General features: G+C 44.4%; 2 protein-coding genes across 2 annotated transcripts in view; one reads left to right on the top strand and one right to left on the bottom strand.

The window, feature by feature from the left end:
• The first annotated feature begins 1,583 nt into the window (after window positions 1-1,583).
• The window catches only part of FRMD4B (FERM domain containing 4B), a 234,606-nt gene continuing 215,483 nt past the window's right edge, over window positions 1,584-20,706 (top strand). Inside the window, exon 1 of the mRNA XM_083424796.1 lies at window positions 1,584-1,732. The gene's annotated coding sequence lies outside the window, so the exon portion shown is untranslated. The remainder of the gene's footprint in view (window positions 1,733-20,706) is intronic.
• LOC310672865 (uncharacterized protein) lies at window positions 11,083-20,002 on the bottom strand (the record flags this gene model as incomplete). The annotated part of the gene is made up of 3 exons (XM_083430519.1): window positions 19,921-20,002; window positions 17,140-19,247; window positions 11,083-11,195 (listed from the first exon to the last, which is right to left on the bottom strand). Exons 2-3 carry the CDS (start codon window positions 19,022-19,024, stop codon window positions 11,083-11,085), a joined length of 1,998 nt encoding a protein of 665 aa, XP_083286645.1. The 5' UTR covers window positions 19,025-19,247; window positions 19,921-20,002.

The raw sequence follows: 20,706 nt of genomic DNA, 5'->3' as shown, positions 1-20,706 counted from the left end.
CTATACAGAGAATGATCTGAGGTTTTTTTTATCTTGTGGACCTTCAAAAAACAACCTTTTAGAACTGTAGATATACAAAGAGCCTTGTTACAAAAGGAGTATAAATTAATATTGCAATTAGGAAACTTGGATCCAAAGGGTTTGAATACTGAATTCGATCTGGGATGCTATGTGTGAGTTACGGTCATTTGTATACTGTTGTTTGGTTGTAACAGAAAAGTGATGCTGCACCTTTAACCATGTAATCATGTGTTTAAATACAATACACCTGTATTGTATTTAACTGTTATGAGTCTGAACACTAGCTGTGCTTGTGAATACCTTCTTTATCCTGAGCAAACGGTTTTGTATGATTGGGTAAGGTATAGGAATAGTCTGATATTTTCTAATTTTTATGGTTTACCACACATTGTAATTGGAGTACTATTTTGTATCATGCAGCTTTACAGTCTGATGAACCGTGTAGCAAAACCTGTAATATATCCGGAGAACAGGTCTCCTTTTGCCTACTTGCGTTATTCTCACCAGGGTGGTGGCTTTGATTTGCCTTCCCGTGATTGATCCATGTACACGGCTTTGTGTTTCCAACTCAGGGCCCACTGAAGAACATCTCATCCAGTTCAAGCTTTGAAAAACTTTTTCATATTCTCCAGTGTGCTCCTCTTGCCGTTGTGGCGGCACGGCGTTGCCATTCCGTGATTGGACTTACGCTACTTGTTGAACGGTTCATTTATCGAGTCTGTATAACGTTTACTGTACATGGTAACTTGTTAAGATAGAGTTGTACATTTATCCACTCCATGTTTACAGTATCTCCAGGCTTTGGCTTCCACATGGCACCTTAGTATGTTTATTGTCTGAATGGTTATATCCTATCTCTATTCTAGCTATTATTCTAGTAAATTTGGTTGTATACTTATAAGTCAGTTTGTGGTGTTGTTGTTTTGTTGCATGATTATCACTGTCACCACATCTGATACTTTGTGTATATATTTTTTGGGAGTTGTAGTCCAACAAGATCTGCGCGGTGGTTGCACCATATTGCATCGCCGAGGTCTTTGGACTCCAGCTCCCAGCATGGCCAATGGTCTGGGGGTGATGGCAGGCAACCACGCTGACTACCACCTGCCTTCACTTGTGTGACCCGATCCCACTGCAAAGTATCACCGGAGGCCGCCGGAAAGTTGTCTGAGCGCAGCGCTTCTTCCGGACGGTCCAAGTCCTCGCTCAAGCCCGCAACTGGCACGTGGACGAGACTCGCCTTTCCAAGCGACGGCGAAGGAGGGTGGGGCTGCTCCTCCCTGGCGAGCCTCGGGGAGCCTCTTTGCCTATTCCCTGGGCGGCGTTGCTTTCTGCCAGGCGGCGAGCGCCGTGCGGGACCCTTTCCCGGCCGCTAGAGCCCTCCCTCCCTCCTTCCCTCGCTCCCTCCCTCCTTCCTTCCCTCTCTGGCGCAGGGCTGTGCCATCTCCGCCGAGCGTGCAGGAGCAGCATCCGCGCTGCCTGGGCAGAGGCGCAGCAGCAGCCGAGCGAGGCGAGAGGGTGGCCCGCGGCAGAGGCGAAGCGCCCGGGAAAACAGCGCGGCCAGGCTGCGGGAGAGGCTTTCAGCGGCCGGAGCACCCCGCTTTCTCACGTGCTGCTCGGAAGGGAAGCGAAACTCAGCGGAGTTCCTGCTCCTGCCGTGGGGACAGACGCATCTCCTGCCCGCAGGAGCAGCCGCGACCAGAGCGCAAAGGTAGGCGCGTTTCCCCCGCTGCGAGAGGGACGCATTGTTGTCTGGTCTTTGGATGCGCACCCCTCCGCGCGTATGGAGAGGGATGGGGTGCCTTGCGCTCTCTCTCCATCTGCAGTGGGGAGAGAGAGAGAGAGAGAGAGAGACAGAGAAAGAGAGAGGAGCAGCAGCAGCAGGAGCCCGAGTAATAGCCATTGTCAGTCGCAACAAGCTGCCCGCTCGACGCTTCCTCGGCTGCGCTCACGCCCAGCAGCGCCGGGAGGGCGGCGTTGGTGCAGGAAGGCTTCCTCGCTCGCCGGCTTGTTTTTCTCCCTCCCTGCCTGGCTGCCAGCGAAAGCTAATCCTTCGGGCTGTTTCCCCCGCGTCTGGGTGTTCCCAGGAACAAAGCTCAAAGACTAGGGCAGGGTGTCTGGCTGCGGGCACCCCGAGGCTACACTCGAGCCCGGCTGGAAGTTTGGGCGTGTGGATTATCATATTATCTGTGGCTTCCCCTCCCTGCCTCTCTCTCTCTCCCCCATCCTCCTCCTTTTTCCTTTTGGATTTCTGAAAGCTCTCCTTCCCTCCTTTTTTTGATTGGCAACCAACAACCAAAGCCCACAGCCCATGTGCTTTGTTCTTCTGAGCGATCTGTGAAGAGTGACTGGAGAGCGAGCGAGGGATGGGATGTTTCATTGAGCAGCAAAGGAGTTACTTAGCTGCGTGTGGACTCGAGCCCCGAGGCTGGGATTGAAGGAGCACTTAAGCGTAGAATGGAGGCAACTTGTTCAGGCCAGCCGGATTCTTTGGTTTGGGATGGAGGGGTGGGGGCAGGGAGGGGTGAGTGAGGACAGATGCGATGCTTAGAAGGGAATCTCCTCAAGCTGTCAGTTGCTCAACCCACAAGGGGTGTGTTATGATAATACAAGAGTCCAAAGAGGGTTGCAGATTCAGGCGTCTCTCATGCACACTGACAAGACACTGGCACTGCTTTCAGAGACTTCTCTGGCTGGGTGCTCCTGTCCAAAGAAGGCAGGAAGAGAGGAACTCCCTTGACAGCTCTCTGGGTGCAAATCTGGGCTCTGGAAGAGTAGAGGCATCTCCGTTCTAAGAGTTCCAAGCTTTCCAGCATTCATCTGATTTGGGGGGGGGGGGGCTTGTAAAAGGGATGAGAGAGAGAGGCTCTTCAGGGTTAAATTTCCAAGAACATTCTCTTATCTGTGGGACTTAAGCTGTCTCTTATCAGGAGTAGGAAATGCCCAGAGAGGCTGCTGGTTTTTTTCTCTGAGCTCACAAGTGCTGTAGTGCTGCCCTGGCTTCTTCCCATTGGGGTTTCATTTTGCTGGGCAAGATTAAAGGCCAGAAAGAAAGAAAGAAATTGGGGGGGGGGGGGTAAACAGAATTTGGTGGGTGGGTGGATTATATGAGTTTCAGTGGAGTAATGAACTAATCTATCCATTTTAAATTTGCAGTTGGGAAAATATATTTCTGAAAGCAGACACCTACTTTATTCTCTGGATGATGTGCCCATGTGGTTTCAGTGATAGGCATAATCTTAGGAGAGACAGCCTTTCTGTGTGTGATAGAAAGGAGAATGCCACTTTTTAGGAAGGTGCTTGGCACCTGCAATCTGTACTAATCAGGTGTAGCTGATATGGTGCCCCCAGGGGGGTTGTTGGGCAGCAGTTCCCCACACCTGTTACTAATGTTTGTATGAAAAACAATCCATTTTTAAAAAGATGAATATCAGAGTTGTTAATTATACTTTAATTACACTCACAATGTGAAGAGATTTTTTTTTAAAAAAAAGATTAAACTTAATAAATAATTATAGTAGTGTCCAAGCTAAGTTGTGGTCAGAAAATTCAAGCATTTTTTTTTTTAAAGGCAGTATTATATTTGGTGTTATACACATCATAGGAAGTTTTGAAAAAGTTGTTTAAGAAGGAGTATTTAAGCCTGAAAAAACTTCAAAAAACATTTCTACTTGAAGCCTAATAAAAAGTGAAAGACATAACGATTAGGCAGCAGACCACCTCCCTTTTCTGTAGCCTGTACAGCAGGTATGGGGGATCTGTGGCTCCAACTTCCATCAGCCCCAGTCAGCATAGCCAGGGGTCAGGAATAATAGGGGTTATAGTCCAGCAACATTGGGAGGGCCACAGGTGCTTTACAGAGTGTAGAGAAACTAAAAACCTACACATTTCTATGCGGGTTTACTTAGATGTTAAACGCTCTGTGATGAAAGACTCCCTATCAGTGCAATGTCTATTAGGTTAGCCTCATTGAACTCAATTCAGTTTACTTCCAGGTGTACACAAGTGTGCAGCATTAGGCTGAAATACTACCTACACTTACTTGGGAGTAAGTCTCATACTGGGACATACTTGTGACTGTATGTGGAGATGGTGCTGCACAAGAATGTTGATTTTAAAAAAGTACTTGATAACCAACTTAGTCAGGAGTACACACATTGGGCTTGCTTAATGTGTAACAAGTGAGTGACTACAAACATGTGGTGCAAAGAAAGTTTATACACACAGAGAGAGAGAGAGAGACCCTGTCCAGCACAGGCAGTAGGCACTATGAAACACAATGAGTAGACAGCTCTAGTAGTCATCTGACAGCAACGTTTTCCACCTTTTCCCCTAAGGAAGCTAAAGCCCAACTGCGGTGCTCTGCTGATGTGCAAATGGTCACATACTATTTCTCTACTATGTGTTACTGTTCTGCAGATGCTGAGCAGATCAAAAAATAAAACCTACCAACTTGAGATCCTGACTTTACTGAGGTTCTGATCTGGCTGGCTTTTTTGTGGTGTTTGTCATACCGCCTTTCCTTTGTCCGTTTCCTCCCTCAGTTTCCTACAATAGTCCCTCTTCCTGCATTGTTTTCTGTGTCCATTTCCCTTCTTTTTGCTTTTCTGTGCTATCTCTCTCCTAATCACAAGTGTGGTCATATCACGCTTCAGTATTGCATTCCACAGCTGCTCACCCCAAATCACACACCCTCCGTATTTAAACCTATTTAACAACCTTTAATATATATATCCTCACAACAAGCCTATGACACTGAGGTCCTCTTCTGAGGGCCTTCTGGCTGTTCCCTCACTGTGAGAAGTGAGGTTACAGGGAACCAGGCAGAGGGCCTTCTCGGTAGTGGCGCCCGCCCTGTGAAAATCCTCCCATCAGATGTCAAGGAGATAAACAACCATATAACTTTTAGAAGACATTTGAAGGCAAGCCCTGTATCAGGAAGTTATTAACGTTTGACGTTTCATTATGTTTCTATATTCTGCTGGAAGCTGGGCAGAGTGGCTGGGGAAACCCAGCCAGATGGATGGGGTATAAATAAAATGTTGTTGTTGTTGATGATGATGATGATGATGATGTAGGTTTGGCTGAGAACTAGTAACCACATCAAGTTTCCCCACTGAGTTTAATGGCCAACAGAGATGTCAACCTAGGTCCCAGTTCAACACTTTGACTGCTACACTAGCCCTACTCAGACAAATGTGTGAGGGCAGAAACCATGATGAATACAGCCACTATGGTGAAATACCATAACCCCTTCACAACTTGGTGGGGTGTTTACTCTCTGAGAGCCAGTGTGGTGTAGTGGTTAAGAGCAGTAGTCTCGTAATCTGGGGAACCAGGTTTGCGTCTCCGCTCCTCCACCTGCAGCTGCTGGGTGACCTTGGGCTAGTCACACTTCTCTGAAGTCTCTCAGCCTCACTCACCTCACAGAGTGTTTGTTGTGGGGGAGGAAGGGAAAGGAGAATGTTAGCCGCTTTGAGACTCCTTAGGGTAATGATAAAGCGGGATATCAAATCCAAACTCTTCTTCTTACTGAGCACTTGGTAAGCTAGTGGTTGTAGCATCTTGCCAAACAGTGAGGTGGTTGCCCCCCCCCCCCCCGAAAAAAATAATTCCTCAATTTCCTTGGATTTCTGTTCAGGCATGGACCTGAGGTAAAATTTGCCTCAGAACCATTTCCCCAAATGGTGTCCACAGAGGTGTGTTTCAAATTAGGAAATCATCATTGCCACTCTTTCTGTGACTAGTTTAACTGAAATGTAATTTGTATATGGATTCCTGTATATATAAAAGTGGCACTTGAGTCCAAGAGAGAGCTCTGTAAAAGGGGCCTACAGATTTTTGTTAATTGAGTATTTCATTGGAGCCAAATTTTAATTGGACTTTTGGTTGGAGACAGAGTGGCAAATAACAAAACAATAACAATTATATATATTTGTGTGTGTGTGTGTGTGTGTGTGTGTGTGTGTTTTAAAAAGAATGGCAAGCAAACCAGATATCTTCACACAACTAATAATTTCAAAGTTGCCAGAAACAATGTTATTCAACTTACGACACCATAATTCTGTTAGGCTTGTGTGCCCCACTTCTGAGCAATGGAATGTTTTAGGGGTGCAGGGTTCAGTTTTCTTTGGAAAGAGGTTACATGAAGCTTGTTTCATATTGTAATATTTAAATTTATTTACATATATACAAGGTGAGCCTAGGATACAGTCAGAGCCACAGAGTTAGGGCTTGTCCACATTTCAGCAGTATTTAGCTGTTCATCCATTTCCCCACCAATCACATAAAACCAGAGTTGTCCACTCCCACATATATTAGAATTTGTTTATGAAGAGCAACTTTGGTCTTTCCCATTCACACCAGCAGGTGCTCCATTGTGTTTGTCCTGGCCTTCTAACTGGTTGATTCTATTATGGTAATTAGGTACCGAAAGAGCATGCACATATAGCACACCAATGGCCGCACACCCAACTTGTTTGTTTGTTCTAAATTACCCACTTGAGAAGTGTCAGGCAATTTTAAATTTGCTTGTGCAGTTTTCTGGTTTTGTGCAAATCTGATCGATTTAAGAGGGGGGGGGGGGATTCCTCAGTTTATCTGATTTTGCCTGTATCCGATAAACCCAGATTTACAGGGGACAAGCATCAAGATTGGTGTGGTTTGAGAGTAACATGTGAACTACACAAATTAAATGAGAAGGGATGCAAAGACACAGTAAATTCCAGTGTGGGCAAGCTCCCAATCTTGTTATGAACCAGTAGATTTATAGTGCAGTCCTGTGCATGTATACTCAGAAGTAAGTTCCATTGTGTCCAACAGGACTTACTCCCTTGTAAGTGTGTTTAGGATGCAGCCTTACAGTGTAATCCTCCACATGTCTGCTCAGAACTAAGTCCCATTGAGTTCAATGGTACTTGCTCTCAGGTAAGTGGGTATAGGATTGCAGGCTTAAATTCACCTTTTCTTATTTATTTGCAAATATTATTACTAACTTCAAACTGGTTGAATTTGGCAAACTGAACATATTTTAGATGTCTCATTTTATAATGATGCGTAAGCAGATATCTAATCTAATTGTTATGTGTGCCGCTCCAAATGTGGGTCTTTTACGACTCTTTTTTTGAAATTGGCTTTTGTTTGTGATTATTTCTAGGCTATGGTAAGCCACTTAGAGATTTTCCTTGAAATATGAAGCAGTATATAAATTGCCCACATAATAATAATCACCAGATCCATTGCGTTAAGCATGCTTCCGTTTCTCTGCCATTGCCTGAAAATATTAATGTCTTCCAGTGTTTTCTCTTTCCTTCTTACTTCTTCCTTGTGCTGGTTTCTGCTGAGGGGTTTGGCCAAATGATAGATTTGGCCAGCAACTCTGGCCTCTCTCACCTAACTGAGCCAGGAGGATTAAGCTTGGTGCACAGATGAAAAGTGGAGCGAGGCAGATGCATGATGAATAGAGAGACATTTGCAAACCTTGTTTAAGTCCCCATGGAATGGCTCCCTGCCACTTTGTTCTAATTTAAACTGATAAAGAGAAACTGGGGTACACAATCTGGGCGCTAATTAAACAGAGCATCAGCCAGGCCAGTAATTTGAAATAATCGAAAGCAGAAGCAGAACCAGCTTGTTAGTTGGAGCTTTTTAAAAACAAACAAAAAACAAAAAAAGTATTTGGATAAAATTGTGGCTTCATCTTTTACGGAGATGGCAAGCTTTATGTCTGGACTGTGCCACTCAGTACTGTGCAGGATTGCAGCCTCCGTGATTCACAGACCACACATGACCGGCCTTTAAGAATGATTAAAATACAGTGGATGCTCAGGTTGCAAACATGATCCATGCAAGAGGCACATTTGCATCCCGCAGCGTTCACAACCCACAATGCGCGTCTGCACATGCTCAGGTTGCGATTCGGCGCTTCTGCGCATGCGCAAAGCATGATTTAGCACTTTTGCGCATGCACGAGTGCTGAAACCCGAAAGTAACCCATTCCGGTACTTCCAGGTTCGGCGCGGTGCGCAACCCCTAAACACGCAACCTGAAGTGGCTGTAACCCGAGGTATGACCGAATGGGAATCTTCAAAAGATGCTTCTTAGTTTACTTTCTTACCTTCCTTTCCATTGTTTTAATAAGTGTCGCAGAAATCCCCTTTCTGCTGGAACCCAAGCAAATAAGAAAACAGCTCCCCCTCGCTTTACATTGCCAAGGTGCTTTCTACTACTGAAAAAGTTACCTTGTGAGTTAAACAGAATGACTTACAGAAGCGTAAACTTAAAAAGAAAAGAAAAAAGTTACCGCTAATACTTAAGAGTGCCCCGAAATGCTGAGCACTCCTGGAAAAAAAGATGACAATTGAGAATGGGACCTGAAAGCACAATGAGATGCTGTAGTTTCAATTATCTTTTTGTGTGTCCCCCCCCCCCCCGCTCTGTGGCTTCTCCATCCATAATGGTTCCTTGATCTCTTCAGATAAAAGACTGTTTCAAGTTGTGAGGAGGAGAGAAATTGTCCGATATGATCTCTCTCCTGATAAATGATTTTGCCAACCACCCTCCCCTAAATTCGCCTCTTTCTACACTGGGCTGATATAGCAGTTGGCCAAACTCCTCCAGAGAACCTAGCAGAGCACAATTTTTGACCTTTCCTGGTTTTTCATATTATTGATTTTTAAACCTTCTTCAGCTCAAGCAAAGAAACTTGACACAGACCGTTTCTTGCAGAGAATTTACTAACCTAAGCAAATTAGAATGTGTTGGTGGGGTCCCTGTACATAACCAAGGGCACTTGCCTGTTTTCCTTGATCTGTTTTTGTTTCAAAAACTTAATGGCATTTTGAGAAAGAAAGAAAAAACACCCCCCCCCACCCCCACTGATACTTTAACATTGTCTGGGACAAAAAACATATATCCCAGTGGCAGAAATATCAGTTGAACCCAGTGCTTTCTATGTACACAAAGAAAACTGTAAATGGGGGGGGGGGGCATTTACTATGGTATAAGTGACAACAGCCTAGAACTACATTATGCAATGAAAAGTATGCTTTACCCTATTTGATAAGAAGTTTTAAAAAAAGAGTTAGAGGTATTTATTTGTTCAGATTTACAGTCATACCTCGAGTTACAGACGCTTCAGGTAGCGTTTTTTCGGGTTGCGGACCGCTGAAACCCCGAAGTAGCAGAACGGGTTACTTCTGGGTTTCGGCGGTCACACATGCGCAGAAGCGCTAAATCGCACTTTGCATATATGTGCAGAAGTGCCTAATCGCAACCCGCGTGTGCGCAGATGCTCCCCTGAGGGTTGCAGACGCTGCAGGTTGCAAACGTGCATGCCACATGGATCACGTTCGCAATCTGTGCATGCCGCATGGATCACGTTCGCAACCCGAGTGTCCACTGTAGCTTTAGCACAGAACTATCAATAAAACAGTTTAAATCCACAAAACTCTTAAAAAGTAAGTATATATGCGATAATTATCAACAGAACACATGCTATCAGTAAAGCTTCTAAAACTAGCGTAGATAACTAAATAATATGTTCAGGTGGGCATGATGAGATGAAAATGCTCTTGGCAGTTGTCTGCAACACTACAGCAAAGGTGCTTGCCTATAGCCAGGACAGTCATACCTCGGGTTACAGTCGCTTCAGGTTGCATTTTTTCAGGTTACGGACCACCGAAACCCGGAAGTACCAGAATGGGTTACTTCCCGGTTTTGGCAGTCGTGCATGCGCAGAAGCGCTAAATCACTTCCTGGTCGGGTCACGTTCACAACCCGAGTGTCCACTGTATAGGGCTGCCATTCTACACACACAGGGAGGTGAATTCCAAGGGTTTCTTTCAATAAGACATGCATAGGATTTCACTCATTGTTTGTCACTGGCATCTGCCAACCTGGGTAGCCAGTGTGGCTCGTCTCCCCACCCCCCCATGCCGTTGGAGTCCCACCAGGCACCAGCCAGCATGGCTAATGGTCAAGGATGATGAGCCTTATAGTCTAGCAACTTCTGGAGGCCTGCGCTAATCTGTGATCTCTTGCCCCTGGACAAGGAGCTTCTACTTTAACAATCATGGCTTCAATTGTAATTGTGAATGCTGCAAGTCCGGAGAAGCAGGATGTTTGGAACAGGCGCTAAATAAATTGCATCTGTTTGGTTAAAATAAAAATGGCACGCCTGATAAAGTATTAATTTAAAAGGAGAAGGGTGTGTAGAAGATTGTGTATCTCTACTTCCCTGGGATTCTGTTTGTGTATTTAAAAAAAAATAAACAAGTGCAAGGGAGCGACAAAATTAATTTCCTAGAGATGAAAATGGAAATTGGAACGATGTATCTTCAAGTACTGTGACAAAGCGAGACTTGGCCTCCGCCCAAATACAACCTAATTGAGATTTTTTAATATTGCTTCCTCGGTGCCCTATAACCGCAGGCAGGGAAGCTACAGATTGACTAGGATTACAAAAAAAAGTCATCTCCAAGTGGGTGACTGATAAGTTTGTTTAATTTATATTTTTTGAGATCATTTGCATAATTTTACTAGTGTACGGTAAAACACTTTAAAAAAGAAGAAGTTGCTTCATAGGAGGGAATGTCATGTCCAAATTAATTTTATATACAGTTTGTTCAGGAAACCTAATTGGAGCTTTGAGAACAAATATGCCCACTATCAGAGAGGGCTTAGTGAAAAGCAAGGTTTTTAGAATCTGGAAACAGGGACATGGCTCAGTTTCCTGCGGCCTCAATCCTAACCACACTTACATGGGAGGAAGCCCCACTGGATTCAGTAGGATTTACTTCGCAGTAGACAAGGTTAGTATTGAAGTTAAAACTGCAGAAAGGTATGTTGGTATAGGCTTCCAGCCTTTGGTTTAGTGATTATGGGGTAGAAGAAAAAAATAGTTTTCAGAACTAGCTTGGAAACTGAAATATGCTCTTGACTGGAGGCTGTGGGGATGGAGGAAGCAATTTTTTATTTGAGTCATGGTGCAGTCCAGGATGCAAAACCTGTGCGGTTTTAACATGGCCCTCAATATTCTTTCCCTGGCCCTCAAGAATGTCCTCAGGACACACTCTCACTTCCCAGGCATGCCCATGACTGGTCTTTCTCCGTATCCTCCTCGAATGTTTTTGCCTGGCTGGAATGTGTCCTGGCTGGCAATGCTTCTTGCTGACCTGGATGGAGAGTAGAGAGAGGCATGTACAGAACTCATCTTGCTGTACAAACGTAGGTGTTGCATTCATTTCTCCACTCACTTTTGCCCCTGGCCCTGTCGCCCACTGTGATATGGCCCTCAGAAAATTCCCCAAGAAAGAATGTGGCCCTTGGGTTCATCGCCCCATCTGTAGTTCGAGGTACTGACTCTATTGTAAGGATTTGCACAAGTAGAATTAAATGAATGGTTGTGGGTGAGAGTAGCTGTTGTCAACTTCTACAAATCAGAGGAATCAAAGGTGGTGCCTTTCAGGCTGATTTGTGCCAGATAATCCAATTTTACAAATTAGGGACCAGGGAGACAAAGCCTTTTCCCATGTTAGGATCTATAGTACCTATTAATTGTTTTATTTATAATTTAATTCAATATACACAGCTTCCCATCCATCACAAGGTTTCCCAAACTTGGGCCTCCAGTTGTTTTTGGACTACAGTTCCCATCATCCCTGACCACTGGTTTTGGGATGATGGGAATTGTAGTCCAACAACAACTGGAGGCCCAAGTTTGGGAAATATTGATCCATTAGGATGCATAAGGGGCCTTAGCAACAATATAAAACATCTCATTAAAAGCAGAAGCATGTATAGCCAGAGGTGGGGAACCTGTTGCCCTCCAGAAGTTGTTGGAGTCTAGATCCCATTAGCTCCAGCCAGCTTGGTCAAGAATGATGGGATTTGTTGTCCGGCAACATTTGGAAGGCCACATATTCCCCATCCCTGATATAGTACAATGAGAACTTGAAAAGGCATAGGAGCAGAGAATAAGCTAGTACATTCTTTCCTTTTTCTGGAATAGCAGAATCATAAACTGCTGTCTAATGAAAGCTCAGTGGTGTGTACATCTGGAATGATGCTTAAATTTGTCCCTTAGCCCATCCTTGCACTCTTACAAAGCAGTGGTTAAATGTTGCACCATTGTATATAAAAGTCACTTCTGGCTATATATGACCTTGCTTTCTGCACATCACCCACTTTCTCTCTTGGCTTAATACCAGCTGTTGATGAATGCACCAGATTCTCAATAGGCCCTTTAAAAATAAGTGATGCAAGCAACACACTTTCACAACATGCTCGTAACTTTCTTTGCTTCCTTTTCTGCAAAATCTTGCATTTGGGAGAAGAGGTGGGAGGTGGTCGTGAGTGCTCTCCAGCAAACCCTGGGAATGGGGAATGAATGTTTCCCAGCCTTGATTTGCGTAACGTGCCTGTCGCCTTCTTCTTGAAGGGGAAGTGGTTTTTCATATTGAGGATAATCAAGTATGAATCTATTGTGTAGTATACAGTGGGAACTTTTGGATTTCTTCCTAACTATTGCTCTGTTTTAAAAAAATACACTGAGTAGGGTGTTGCTTTTTTTGCAGTTCAGTGGCCCTCTATTACAAAGAGATATAAATATATATAGATATTGGTGGTTAGAGACCCACATTCAATATCATCACCACCCTGGCAATTTGTAGGGCTTAGCACTATGGGGCACCAACATAGGGTACCATTACAGAACCTTGGAGAGCTCCAGGCAATCAACAGTGTTCTGACAATTTCTGAGACTGAACCATTTTATTCCTCCAGGTCTAGATTACCTGTCCTAGGCTCTGTCTCTTACCTGGAGAGTGGAAGGTCTTAAAAGGGCAGCCCTCTGGCTTGGAGCCTACCACTCCCAGTCTTGATTCATTTCCCCAAGGCTCATTGACTGCACTGAAAGTGGCAAGGGAATGTGTAGGATTCCTGGGGCCGAAGACAGCTACTATAGAAGAGCAGACTTAGGGATTGTTGACCGTGGAGACATGATTTGGACGTCCTTGGTTCAAGGGCTGTCAGCTTGGGCCTGGCCATGATATTAATCTTGTTCCCAACACCCACGCCTCCCGTGCCATTGATGTGACTCCTCCTAATCTGGGATGTAGTAAAAAATCTAGGTTGTTGCTTACAGTGGGGCGGTCTGGAGTTGATAAACAGAGTCCATATTTGGCTCAATCACTTTTATTAGGCAGTCACAGAGGCTTTAGTCATATGTTGGGTCTTCTCCGCAGCTCTTATGGGGAGGAACGTTAGCATGGATTCCTCTCACTTGGCCCCATCTTAACACATTACCCTGGATCAGTGTTGCAGAAGAAAAGGGGTTAATATTAGATGCCATGTAGTATAAAACTTTTAAAGATATGAGCTACGAGACAGAAAGTCTTTAAATTCAAGTCTCATCCAGTCATAAGCTTACCGGTCAGCCTTTTATCATGATGTTTCATGTGGCTGGTTTTTATGTTTTCAGTTTTTACTTTATGTTATGAGCTGCCTCAATGTCATTTGGTGGAGAGATGGAATGCATGTTTTTATAAGCCTTGAGGAGATGAGCCCCCTTTTTAAAACATCAGATTGTGGGACAGCAACAAACAATCACATTTGCCATGCCAAACCTAGAAAGGAGAGGCTTTGTCGTCCACTAAAGCAGCAATATTGCTCAGCACCTGAGACAGGTAAAAAAGAAACCAAATTTAGCCCTGTACTGCGGGAAAAGTTGGTGCACATGGTGGCATCACAGATGAATGCAATTCATTTCCTTTCCCAGAAAGTAGTGGCACTGATGAGTTATGATTTTCACATGTGTAGCCGTATATCCAGATACCTCATGGAGGTGAATCACTTTAGGATGCTATTTTTTAAATGGTCATGTGAATAAGTCTAAGGTGCTTCTGTAATAGATGTGCCAATTTTCATCTGCAGTAAGGGTTCCTCACCCCTTTTCACCCTTGGCCAATCCTCTGTGGGTCTCAAGCCACTGAGGAGTGTGGCCACCCATTTCCCCCCACAGCACACAAAAGGCAGGCACACAGCCCCCCCCAGCTGATCCGTGCAGATGACTTGTGGAGGTGAGGTTACCACCCCCTTTTCCACTCATCCAATTTGCACCCCCATCAGGGTGCTGGGCTCTGTGCCATACGAGAAATAAAACCGGTTAATGACAACTGTTCCCCCTGTGCCGGTAATCTCTCTCTTTATAACTGCATGTTGAACACTCATAATCAAAAGCTTCAGCAGTCAATTGCATAGTATAGCAGGGCAGGGACGATGTTAATTAAGGAGAAGTGCGAAATCAAAAGAGGATCTTGTTATCTTGCTGCTGGGAGTCAAACTAGGTGTGATGTACCATCCTGTGGACAAAAGCGTTTGGATTTGGGGCTGTGGTGCTAAGAGAGATGGGTACAATCTCTCCCTGACTTCAGTTGTCTCTACCCATTAGCTACAGTTAAAAAGATGGGATTCTCCTTATTTATTTGTTTGCAACACATACACCATCTAGCTCTCTGTCTATATAACCAAAATAATCATATGCAATTTAATTAAACAATTAAAAAACATTATTTTATAAGCAATGGTTCCCATTCGTGATTGCTACATTGCCTCCAGTATCATGCTTCTGTGTACTATTCACTAGGGATGATAGAAGAGGGTGGTTGTGCTAATGTTCAGCGCATGAGCTTCCCAGAGGTATCTAGTTGGCCACTGAGAGAACAGGACAAACTAGATGGGCCTTTAGCCTCATGCTGCAGGTAAAGGTACCCTGACCATTAGGTCCAGTCACAGACAACTCTGGGGTTGCAGTGCTCATCTCGCTTTACTGGCCAAGGGAGCCGGTGTACAGCTTCCAGGTCATGTGGCCAGCATGACTACACATGGAAACGCCATTTACCTTCCTGCCGGAGCAATACCTATTTATCTACTTGTACCTGACATCCTTTCGAACTGCTAGGTCATCTTACCTTCCGTTTAAAAAACGTCATAACAATTAAATATCAAACAACATAGAGTTAAATTGAAAACTTCATGCTGAGTTTGAAATGCAGCATCCATCCGGCACTCAATATACAAACCATTCAAGTGCCTAAGAGAATGAAAATATTTTGACCCAATGCCTGAGAGATGATACAGTGAGTTTCATAGTTAATAGCAGCTTCGGGAGTGGGGGAGGGGAGTGAGTGAAAGGGTTAAAACAAACCTTTCTCTTGTACAGCGGCCCTGATCACAAATTGCTCCCCATGGCTGCTTGTCCCCAATGACAGCCAATAACGGACTTCAAGTGTAGTATTTGTAACAAATGAAACTGGATTTTAGATATTTGCCCATTCAGCATGGAGGAGTGGTGTAGTTATAAAATGTGCAAGACAGAAGTTTATTCCACCAGACATTGTTTACTCTGCTGTGGCATGCAGCTTCATCTGACGACTTTTAATTAGCAGATTGCTGCTAATCCCAAGTCTTTCCCTTTGAACACCAGGAGAACAGCTTTGTTTATATTCTGTGTTTTTTTAAATTGTGTGTTCAGCTTGAATTGACAAAACTATTCTTAATTTAACATTTTTTCGGCTTTGATGCTGGACAAAGTAAGCAAATGCTACTAAGATCTTTTATGTTTCCTCATTGTCTTAGCTGTATTTTGAAAATTTAAATTCTTTGCTCCCATCTCAGTAAAGAAACCTTTCCTCCTTTCGTGCCAGATGCACTTTTGTAGTCTAGCCTGAATTACACGGAAATATGCTGATAATACACACACTTACAAACATTTACACACACACATATATGAACCCATTTTTCTTGTATCTGAATATTAAAGTTCAGATGTTACTACAAGTCCTCAGAATGCTGTATTGCAATGTGGCAAGACAATAAAGCCATGGCTTAGATCCTGCTTCCTTTCTGAACCCAAATTGTTTCGTCTAGTTGCTTGTGTCATTTCCTTTATCCTTGTCAACAGCTCGTAGGCCAGTGTTTGGTTTTCTTCCATGTGGTGCCATTTTCCGACCATGCCAAGTTCTCAAGAAGAAGCAGGGCTGAACTGCTGGATGGAAAAGTTGCAAACAGATGGATTGTGTAAGGAAATCTTTGGGCAAGGCCAGGCTAGAAATAAAACAGAAGGAGCGTACTCGGCTGGGAGCAAATGGAGAAGGCGACTTGTGCATTTTCATTGTTAGGGCTGTTAACTTTCAGGGCTGGCTCCAGGTTTGAAGGAGCCCTTCCAGGCAAAGTGTCCTCTAGTGGGCCACCTCTGGTGGACTGGTGGCCTTAGGTAGCAGTGAAGGACCACGGCTCTGAGAAGTACCAGGTGGGTGGGTCTAGCACAGAAGCAGCTCACTGGGAGAGGCAGAGCCACTATGCCAAATTCTTGGCATTTCAGTTGTTGTTGCTTATTGGGAGGGAGAGGTGGAGGGATGAGGCAGGGAGGTCAGCGCGGTGCAAATGTGATGCTCTTACCGTGGGATGAATTCTTCAGAATTTCAGCTTTCCAGATGGAACGATTCCCACTTTCCTCTCCATCCCCATTGTTCCAGGGGTTCTTCCCGAGGGTGGAGAGGGGAGAAGGAAAGCCCCATGGGGCAAGCAGAAGCTTTTCCTCATGGCTTCCATTGATGGGACTTATTAGTTGAATCCCACCCAGTGTGTTTGCACCATGCTGGCTTCCCCACCACCTTTCTTCTCTGCATTTCCTGGTAAGCAACAGAAACCAAGCAGGTGCTGGGAACAGTGTTAGAAACTCAGATATAATATATAAATATATATAAAATATAAATATATATAAAATATTTTTTATATATATATATATATATATATATATATATGCAGGTTTTGGTGTCCTCGGGTGTCTTCCCGTGTAAAAGTTGGGGTGTCTAGGCGACGTTTCGACGAGGTCTCACTCGTCATCTTCAGGCTGGTGCTTTCGGCTTCTTGTTACTGGAACAGAGCAGGATCTCAGTGTTTGAGTTCCTATAAATACTGTTGAGGAGGTGTGGTGTATAGCCTCCAATGTTCTGGGCAGAGAGGAGGTTCCCAGGCTAGTGTGCCTTTTCTTCTTTTGTTCCTTAATTACTTGAGGGATATCTTGAGTGATTTCTTGAGTGATTTCCTGAATCCCACTTAGGTGGGTCATTAGGTGTGGATTAGTTGCTAAAGCCTTCGTGTCTTGAACTCTTGAACTTTGTGAAGAGTTTTTCTGAGAAGATGGCTGTACTGCACTTGGTTGTGCTCTGGCTTGGCTTCGTGTATAGGGGCGAGCTGTGGTTTTGTGGCCTGTGCCAGCCAGATCTGTGTAGGGATTGCAGGGGGGTGCAGCATCCGGAGGTGCCACCCTGGTTTGGCTACTGGATGGTGTCTGTAATTTATCTGTGGAGAGGGTCTGGGTTTGGGTCTGGTGTGGTTGATTGGTGATGGCGTTCTGTGTGCCTCTGGATCTGGTGTCAGATTTTGTGGGGAGGGCTAATTTCCAGATGTCTGGCAAGCGGGATGTGTCGTCACGCTTGTTCATGTTGTGAGGGTGTTTCTCTATCTCGATGGCTTCCATGATTATTCTCTTGTGGTGATGTTCCATGTTAAAGAGCAATTTGGAATCTGCAAAATTAATTTCGTGTCCTGTTTCTTTCATGTGTTGGAAAAGAGAGGAAGTTTTTTCTTCTTTTTTGACGGCATTCTTGTGTTCTGCGATCCGTGCATTTATTCGTCTGTTTGTTTGTCCAATGTACGTGGCTGGGCAGACTTTGCAGGGTATTTCATAGACCCCTTGGTTTTCCAACTGAATTTTATCCTTGGGGTTTCTGAGGATATTGGCTATTTTTTGGTTGGTGCAAAAGGCTGTTTTGATATTGTGTTTATGGAGGATTTTGCTAATTTTATCTGTAGTGCCCTTGATATAAGGAAGGAGGGCTATGCCATTGTTTTCTTCTGTGTCTTGGTTTTTGGGGGGTGTTTCTTTTTGGATTAGCTTCGTAACCCTGTTTTGCTGGTATCCATTGGCAATTAACACATTTGAGAGATTCTGTAACTCAGTTGTCAAGTGGTCTTCGTCAGCCAGGCGTTTGGTTCTGGAGATGAGAGTCTTGGCTACGGAGTTTATTTGTGCAGGGTGGTGGTGTGATTGTGCATGTAAGTAGCGGTTGGTGTGTGTTTTTTTCCGGTAGATAGTGTGTCCTAGGGAGCCATCAGGTTTTTTGTAGATTAGGACGTCAAGGAAGGGAAGTTGGTTGTTGGCTTCTATTTCCATAGTGAATTGTATTTTGGGGTGTAGGCTGTTGAGATGTGTGAGGAAGCTATCCAGTTTTTCCTTCCCGTGTGGCCAAATTACAAAGGTGTCGTCAACATATCTGAGCCAAAGTTTGGGTTTGTGTTCTGACTTGTCTAAAGCATTGGTTTCAAAGTGTTCCATGTACAGGTTAGCGATGACCGGTGAGAGGGGTGATCCCATAGGTGCTCCTTCTATCTGTTTGTATCTTTGTCCATTGTGGATGAAGTACGTGTTGGTTAGGCAGTGGTTGGTCAGGTCCAAGATGTATTCGGGGGGATTGTATTTGTTTTGAATGGCTGTCAAGGCTTCATTAATGGGCACTTGTGTGAAGAGAGATACAACATCGAAGCTCACAAGTAGGTCATTGGGTTGTAGGTTTTGCTTCTTTATTGTTTCTATGAACTGGAAGGAGTTTGGAACGTGTGAAGAGATGGATTCTGCATAGGGCTGAAGTTGCTTGGCGAGAAATTTAGCGAGATTTTGTAGAGGTGAGCCTATGGAGCTGACTATTGGTCTGAGTGGTGTTCCTTCTTTGTGTATCTTGGGGAGGCCGTAGAGTTTGGGGCATCTGGATGATTTTTCTCTGGGGATGATTCTTAGCTGGATTTCTTCACTGATAGGAGAGGCTTTTATTTTGGATTTGGTGGTTTTTTCCAGATAGGTGGTGGGATCTGTTTTTATAGGTTGGTAGGTAGGGTCTTGGAGTAGATTTGATAGTTTTGTTTGGTAGTCTGATGTGTTCATCACAACAGTGGCATTACCTTTGTCTGCTGGGAGAATGATTATGTTGTTGTCTTTCCTCAGGTTGGTGAGTGCTTTCTGTTCTTCTTTGTGTAAATTGCTTCTGGGTGGTTTGCTGGAGCAGAGGATGTTGGTGACTTCAAGTCTGATTTTATTGGCTTCATCTGGATTGATTTTGGTTAGGCTAGCTTCGACTCCGCATATGATGTTTTCCGTGGGGATGCGTCTCGGGGCGACTGCAAAGTTGAAACCTTTGGAGAGTACTTTGGTTTCAGTTGAGGTGAGGATCCTGTCTGATATGTTATGTACTGTTTGTTTCATGGGTTGTTGTGGAGGGTGGCTGGGCTTCTGGCGTTTCTCTAGTTTGTGGAGTTTGTTGGTGTGTGTGTCTGTCTTGTGTGAGGTCTCCGTTTCAGCTCTCCAGACGGCTAGTTGTTTGCATTTGTCCCAGAGTGCAGGGTGGATTTTGTTACAGAGTTTGAGGAAACGCCAGAAGCCCAGCCACCCTCCACAACAACCCATGAAACAAACAGTACATAACATATCAGACAGGATCCTCACCTCAACTGAAACCAAAGTACTCTCCAAAGGTTTCAACTTTGCAGTCGCCCCGAGACGCATCCCCACGGAAAACATCATATGCGGAGTCGAAGCTAGCCTAACCAAAATCAATCCAGATGAAGCCAATAAAATCAGACTTGAAGTCACCAACATCCTCTGCTCCAGCAAACCACCCAGAAGCAATTTACACAAAGAAGAACAGAAAGCACTCACCAACCTGAGGAAAGACAACAACATAATCATTCTCCCAGCAGACAAAGGTAATGCCACTGTTGTGATGAACACATCAGACTACCAAACAAAACTATCAAATCTACTCCAAGACCCTACCTACCAACCTATAAAAACAGATCCCACCACCTATCTGGAAAAAACCACCAAATCCAAAATAAAAGCCTCTCCTATCAGTGAAGAAATCCAGCTAAGAATCATCCCCAGAGAAAAATCATCCAGATGCCCCAAACTCTACGGCCTCCCCAAGATACACAAAGAAGGAACACCACTCAGACCAATAGTCAGCTCCATAGGCTCACCTCTACAAAATCTCGCTAAATTTCTCGCCAAGCAACTTCAGCCCTATGCAGAATCCATCTCTTCACACGTTCCAAACTCCTTCCAGTTCATAGAAACAATAAAGAAGCAAAACCTACAACCCAATGACCTACTTGTGAGCTTCGATGTTGTATCTCTCTTCACACAAGTGCCCATTAATGAAGCCTTGACAGCCATTCAAAACAAATACAATCCCCCCGAATACATCTTGGACCTGACCAACCACTGCCTAACCAACACGTACTTCATCCACAATGGACAAAGATACAAACAGATAGAAGGAGCACCTATGGGATCACCCCTCTCACCGGTCATCGCTAACCTGTACATGGAACACTTTGAAACCAATGCTTTAGACAAGTCAGAACACAAACCCAAACTTTGGCTCAGATATATTGACGACACCTTTGTAATTTGGCCACACGGGAAGGAAAAACTGGATAGCTTCCTCACACATCTCAACAGCCTACACCCCAAAATACAATTCACTATGGAAATAGAAGCCAACAACCAACTTCCCTTCCTTGACGTCCTAATCTACAAAAAACCTGATGGCTCCCTAGGACACACTA

This window comes from Podarcis tiliguerta, assembly GCF_965153285.1.
Source record: "Podarcis tiliguerta genome assembly, chromosome: 2".
NCBI lineage: Eukaryota > Metazoa > Chordata > Lepidosauria > Squamata > Lacertidae > Podarcis > Podarcis tiliguerta.
The sequence above is the reverse complement of the archived record's forward strand: the minus strand, read 5'-3'. Positions and strand labels throughout refer to the sequence as shown.